This window comes from Lolium rigidum, chromosome 5 (genome assembly GCF_022539505.1).
Source record: "Lolium rigidum isolate FL_2022 chromosome 5, APGP_CSIRO_Lrig_0.1, whole genome shotgun sequence".
Classification (NCBI taxonomy): Eukaryota; Viridiplantae; Streptophyta; class Magnoliopsida; order Poales; family Poaceae; genus Lolium; species Lolium rigidum.
In genome coordinates, this window is record NC_061512.1 from 254365597 (window position 1) to 254372732 (window position 7136).

The window sequence follows — 7136 nt, forward strand, 5'->3', positions numbered from 1 at the left end:
GAGACCCATCTGATAGTATGATCTACAAACGTAGGGTTCCAGACACTGCTGACAAATGCACAAGTTGTAATCAGCATCCTTATCGGACATACATGTTGTAATCAACAACCACCGCCACCAAAGGTTGGACATGATAGCTCAAAAGTTCAGAGGATCTCAGGATGGTAATTATACATATGTAGCAAGAAGACCCACCTCCACTAGAAATAGATGGCCCTTTCTTCCCATTTCCTAGATTATACTAGTCCAATAGAAAGGGGGTGGAATCACTTCGCGCAAAGCAAGAAGGCATGCCATCATAGATAGATAGAGAGTTCCAATCCAACACATCAAAAAGAGAAGAAAAAGAAGTCCAATAGCATGGAGATCACAACAAGGGAAATAGTAAAAATAAACTCCCTTCTGATGATATAATACTACGATGTTCTTGCTTCCCATCTCCTTTTGTCTTCTTGATTTCTTGGTCTGACGATAGTCCAGTGGGGTGCGTCACTGCGAGGAGGTGGGGGACGATTCCGGCGGGGACGCGGCGGAGGCCCCGGCCGGAGAGACCGGAGGGGAAGGGTTGGGGTGCCCGTGGCCCTGGGAGTTGGTGCGGTGAAAGCGACACTTGAACGATCCTGCGTGCGTCGCTGGCGCGCAGACACACCTGCCCGCGCCGCCGCCGTGGCTGCCCGAGGACGCGGATGAGAAGCTCCGGCGCATCACGCGCGGGGAGGACGCCGCGGCTCCCGTGGGGGTCGTGCTGCGGAAGGTACCCTCCTCGCCGGTAGTGTCGACGAAGTTGGACGCCATTAGTTTCTGCGGCTCGCCCTCTCTGATCTGCTGCAGATGCCAAAAGGAGAAGAGATGTCAAGACTCCAGTTCATGAGTCCGGAAGATACTGAGCAAAACACATTTGAAAATTAATTATGCGAATTCGATCCGTGTCATGTCCACAGCAATCGCTCTACTAGCAACCAGTACTACAAAGAACGGACAAGGAATCGAGCATCGAGCAACAGAATGAGTCGTGCTCGATCTTGTGCAGAATTTGCCCGGCGACGACAAAGAAAGAAGAGATAAGCGTCTGCTATCTTATCTGTCATATACTAGTAGTATATTAGTCCACAAGATAAGAGTGGAGACGTTGAGAGAAGATGAGAGTGGAGACTTTGGGAGAAGATTAGAGTCGAAGACGCTACCTATGAGGAAGAAGGACCGCAAGAGGAAGAGACGGCCGGCAAACTGCGTTACTCAGGACTTGGCGCCCTTTCTTATAGCGGCCTCGGAGGAGGAGCTGCCCACGGGCAGGGGCAGGCCTGCTCTGCCCGGGATTCCACTCACCTCTCCACCCAACCCGCGGGGCCCACGGGCCCACCACATCGCCAGCAGCCCTTGTGGCTCTGTCGCTGTGTGCGTACGGCCTAACCTGATCAAATACGTTACCACCGGTGAGCGGAATGACAACGGCACCCTCGCCGTCCAGAAGACACGGCAGGGATCAGCAGGTAGGGCTGGAAACGGATCGGATGCATGCGGATTGAATAGTGTTATTTCCATATCCGTTTCCATATTTCAAAAACGAATACGAATGTGGAATTCGAATGTGGAAACGGATGTTGCTGAATACGAATTTGAAGTGGATGTTACTTGAATACGAATACCCATCGGATGTTTTCTCGACTCGGAACGGATATGAATATAACAAAATAATAGATTCATGTCTTATAATGAGCCAACTATAGAATGGTAGAGGGATAAATATGCTGATATAATGCATAGTAGTTTCAAATAAAATGACATAAAAGAATATTTGGCCGATTTGTTAGTTTCTCTACGTAGATAATTGGCATATTGGGGTCAAATTACTAAAATTGGCTGATATAATCTTATTCGGATACGGATATATCAATTTCCATATCCACATTTGCTTCAAAATTCAAAACCATATTTGTATTTGCTTTTTGTAAAATGGATCCGGATATTTACCATATCCATTTCCACAGACTTCTGGATCCGGATATTACCACTTCCATTTTTAATTTCTCGAATACAAATGTCAGATAATACGGATAATATGGACTATCCACTACCAATTTCCACCCCTATCAGTAGGGGCTAATCGAAAATTTCGTCTACGGTTATGCTTTTTAGTGTACCTGGTCGGCATCATCTGGCCCACGCAATAGCCGAATATATCTATAAGCAGTTTTAGCAAACTATTTTAGTTCGCTAAAACAGGAGATTATGAAACAGAGTGATAACATTTATCCTTTTTGGATAAAGGGAATACATTAATATAAAAAGATACCAAATACGCGCAGTTTCTGCAACAACGTCCGATCCTAGTGGCAGAACGGATGCACACAGCTAAAACAAGTAAAGAAAACTAAAAAATAAAGACCCTGTTACACCATTCCAGACCTAGCAACAACAATACAACCACAATATGGATAACATTTATCCTGCTGATGAGGATTAATGAAAGCATACAAAGCTGGATCAAAAGGATCAGGTAATTGTTGATATGGTGCCTAAATGTATTATAAAAGAGGTATATCATGTCGATGAGGATCAACAAGGACATGGAAAGCTGAGTTTAAAGGGTCATGTATGGCTATATCTGAGCATTCTTCTGGCCAGGCCTAACAAAGGACAATGGAAAAGAAGCTCAAGCCCGGACTCGACCGGGACACTACTGGGCCTAACTTTCAAGCCTTGGCCTGTCCCATCACTGCAAAAGACCGTCGGGCCTTAGGTTGGGCTTCTTCCCTATTTCATACTTTGTCATATGAGAATAATAGGGGTGCATCGACAAGTATGTAGGGAAGTAAGGATCCCATGGAAGCCCGAGGGGCCGAGGTTAGGGAAGCATGGAAGTGAAGGATGAATAGCAAGAGGTGCCAGGAACAGTACTACTGCTCAGGATGACCGGTACTAACAGACCAAGATCGATGCTGCATAGAATACACTAACACTGTGTTTGGATGCACATAATTAGGCTTTAGAATTGTGGAATTGGAATTTAGGCCACAAATTCAGCTGTTTGGGTGTGTCTAGAATTAGGGTCTAGAAACTGGAGGCAATTCCAGCCTAGAACCGCGCGGGTGCGTTTTCTACATTCCCAAATTCGGAGGGCGAGAGCTCTATATTAGCCTGGAATTTGTGTCCCGACGCGGTACGAGGGGAGGGAGGCTTTTTCTTCCCGAAGACTACGACTCTCCCACCACAGGCGAGCGAGCTCCCGAGTAACTCACCGTCGGCGCACCTTGCCCTCCCAGCCCTCCTCCCTCTCTCCCAGCTTCGGCAGCCCCGCACTATCCCGTTGTTCTCTCGATGAGCAACAACGCCGCCATCCATGTTGTTTCCTTGCCCAAACCCTAGGATTGGGGATAGCACAGGATACGGTGGTGGTGGCTGATGCGCGTAGTTGACACGTCCGTTGGGAACCCCAAGAGGAAGGTGTGATGCGCACAACAACAAGTTTTCCCTCAGTAAGAAACCAAGGTTATCGAACCAGTAGGAGCCAAGAAGCACGTTGAAGGTTGTTGGTGGCGGAGTGTAGTGCGGCGCAACACCAGGGATTCCGGCGCCAACGTGGAACCTGCACAACACAATCACAGTACTTTGCCCCAACGTAACAGTGAGGTTGTCAATCTCACCGGCTTGTTGTAAACAAAGAATTAGATGTATAGTGTGGATGATGATGATTGTTTGCGAAGAACAGTAAAGAACAATTGCAGCAAATTGTATTTCAGATGTAAAGAATAGGACCGGGGTCCACAGTTCACTAGTGGTGTCTCTCCCATAAGATAAACAGATGTTGGGTGAACAAACTACGGTTGGGCAATTGACAAATAAAGAAGGCATAACGATGCACATACATATATCATGATGAGTACTATGAGATTTAATCGTGGCATTACGACAAAGTACATAGACCGCTATCAAGCATGCATCTATGCCTAAAAAGTCCACCTTCAGGTTATCATCCGAACCCCTTCCAGTATTAAGTTGCAAACAACAGACAATTGCATTAAGTATGGTGCGTAATGTAATCAACACAAATATCCTTAGACAAAGCATCGATGTTTTATCCCTAGTGGCAACAGCACATCCACAACCTTAGAACTTTTTGTCACTGTCCCATATTTAATGGAGGCATGAACCCACTATCGAGCATAAATACTCCCTCTTGGAGTCACAAGTATCAACTTGGCCAGAGCCTCTACTAGCAACGGAGAGCATGCAAGAACATAAATAACATATATGATAGATTGATAATCAACTTGACATAGTATTCAATATTCATCGGATCCCAACAAACACAACATGTAGCATTACAAATAGATGATCTTGATCATGATAGGCAGCTCACAAGATCTAACATGATAGCACAATGAGGAGAAGACAACCATCTAGCTACCGCTATGGACCCATAGTCAAGGGGTGAACTACTCACACATCGATCCGAGGCGATCATGGCGATGAAGAGACCTCCGGGAGATGATTCCCCTCTCCGGCAGTGGTGCCGGAGGCGATCTCCTGAATCCCCCGAGATGGGATTGGCGGCGGCGGCGTCTCCGGAAGGTTTTCCGTATCGTGGCTCTCGGCACCGGGGTTTCGCGACGAAGGTTTTAAGTAGGCGGAAGGGCAGGTCAAGGGGCGTCACGAGGGACCCACACAACAGGGCCGCGCGGCCGTGGCCTAGGCCGCGCCGCCCTGGCGTGTCGTCGCCTCGTGGCCCCACTTCTTGATCCTTTCGGTCTTCTGGAAGCTTCGTGGAAAAATAGGACCCTAGGCGTTGATTTCGTCCAATTCCGAGAATATTTCCTTACTAGGATTTCTGAAACCAAAAACAACAGAAAACATTAACTGGCTCTTCGGCATCTCGTCAATAGGTTAGTGCCGGAAAATGCATAATAATGACATATAATGTGTATAAAACATGTGAGTATCATCATAAAAGTAGCATGGAACATAAGAAATTATAGATACGTTTGGGACGTATCAAGCATCCCTAAGCTTAGTTCCTACTCGCCCTCGAGTAGGTAAACGATAACAAAGATAATTTCTGAAGTGACATGCTATCATAATCTTGATCATACTATTGTAAAGCATATGAGATGAATGCAGCGATTCAAAGCAATGATGAAGATAATGAGTAAACAAATGAATCATATAGCAAAGACTTTTCATGAATAATACTTTCAAGACAAGCATCAATAGGACTTGCATAAGAGTTACTCATAAAGCAATAAATTCAAAGTAAAGGTATTGAAGCAACACAAAGGAAGATATAAGTTTCAGCGGTTGCTTTCAACTTCAACATATTTATCTCATGGATAATTTTCAACACAAAGCAATATAACAAGTGCAATAGGTAAACATGTAAGAATCAATGCACACAGTTGATACAAGTGTTTGCTTCTGGGATAAAAGGAATAGGTAAACTGACTCAACAATAAAGTAAAAGATTGGCCCTTCGCAGAGGGAAGCATTGATTACTATATTTGTGCTAGAGCTTTTCATTTTGAAAACATAGAAACAATTTTGTCAACGGTAGTAATAAAGCATATGTGTTATGTATAAGATATCCTATAAGTTGTAAGCCTCATGCATAGTATACCAATAGTGCTCGCACCTTGTCCTAATTAGTTTGGATTAACACGGATTATCATTGCATAGCATATGTTTCAACCAAGTGTCACAAAGGGGTACCTCTATGCCGCCTGTACAAAGGTCTAAGGAGAAAGCTCACATTGGATTTCTCGCTTTTGATTATTCTCAACTTAGACATCCATACCGGGACAACATAGACAACGGATAATGGACTCCTCTTTAATGCATAAGCATTCAACAACAATTAATATTCTCATAAGAGATTGAGGATTAATTGTCCAAACTCGAAACTTCCACCATGAATCATGGCTTTAGTTAGCGGTCCAATGTTCTTCTCTAACAAGTATGCATACTCAAACCATTTGATCATGAAAATCGCCATTACTTCGTACAAGACGAACATGCATAGCAACTCACATGATATTCAACAAAGGTGTAATAGTTGATGGCGTCCCCAGAAACATGGTTACCGCTCAACAAGCAACTTATTAAGAAATAAGACACATAAGTACATATTCTTCACCACAATAGTTTTTAAGGCTATTTCCCCATGAGCTATATATTGCAAAGACAAAGGATAGAATTTTTAAATGTAGCACTCAAGTAATGTACTTTGGAATGGCGGGGAAATACCATGTGGTAGGTAGGTATGGTGGACACAAATGGCATAGTTTTTGGCTCAAGGATTTGGATGCACGAGAAGAATTCCTCTCAATACAAGGCTAGGCTAGCAAGGTTGTTTGAAGCAAACTCAAGTATAAAAGGTGCAGCAAAGCTCACATATGAACATATTGTAACTATTATAAGGCTTTATATTGTCTCCTTGTTGTTCAAACACCTCAACCAGAAAATATCTAGACTCTAGAGATCAATCATGCAAACCAATTTTAACAAGCTCTATGTAGTTATTCATTAATGGGTACAAGGTACATGATGCAAGAGCTTAAACATGATCTATATGAGCACAACAATTGCCAAGTATCACATTATTCAAGACATTATACCATTTACCACATGCGGCATTTTCCGTTTCCAACCATATAACAATGAATGAAGTAGTTCAAATTTCGCAATGAACATTAAAGATAAAGCTAAGAACATATGTGTTCATACGAAACAGCGGAGCGTGTCTCTCTCCCAAACAAAGAATGCTAGGATCCGATTTTATTCAAACAAAAACAAAAACAAACAGATGCTCCAAGTAAAGCACATAAGATGTGACGGAATAAAAATATAGTTTCACTAGAGGTGACCTGATAAGTTGTCGATGAAGAAGGGATGCCTTGGACATCCCCAAGCTTAGACGCTTGGGTCTTCTTAAAATATGCATGGATGAACCACGGGGGCATCCCCAAGCTTTGACTTTTCACTCTTCTTGATCATATTGTATCATCCCCCTCTCTTGACCCTTGAAAACTTCCTCCACACCAAACTCAAAACAAACTCATTAGAGGGTAAGTGCATAATTCATATATTCAGAGGTGACATAATCATTCTTAACACTTCTGGACATTGCGCAAAGCTACCGAAAG

General features: G+C 43.7%; 1 protein-coding gene across 3 annotated transcripts; it reads right to left on the reverse strand.

Moving 5' to 3' along the window:
* Positions 1-273: 273 nt before the first annotated feature.
* Positions 274-1280, reverse strand: LOC124652840. Of its 3 annotated transcripts, none has more exons than XM_047191883.1 (2): positions 1185-1280; positions 274-825 (listed from the first exon to the last, which is right to left on the reverse strand). In XM_047191883.1, the coding sequence occupies exon 2, from the start codon at positions 793-795 to the stop codon at positions 490-492; it is 306 nt and encodes a 101-aa protein (XP_047047839.1). In that variant the 5' UTR covers positions 796-825; positions 1185-1280; the 3' UTR covers positions 274-489. The 3 variants fall into 3 exon arrangements, with proteins under 3 accessions (XP_047047839.1, XP_047047840.1, XP_047047838.1); XM_047191884.1 differs by having other exon boundaries at positions 274-822; positions 1185-1232; XM_047191882.1 differs by having other exon boundaries at positions 274-1081; positions 1185-1218.
* Positions 1281-7136: the final 5856 nt, after the last annotated feature.

Bases quoted from the DNA above. Each gene is read 5' to 3' on its own strand.
- LOC124652840 (XM_047191883.1), bottom strand. From the start codon at position 795: ATGGCGTCCAACTTCGTCGACACTACCGGCGAGGAGGGTACCTTCCGC.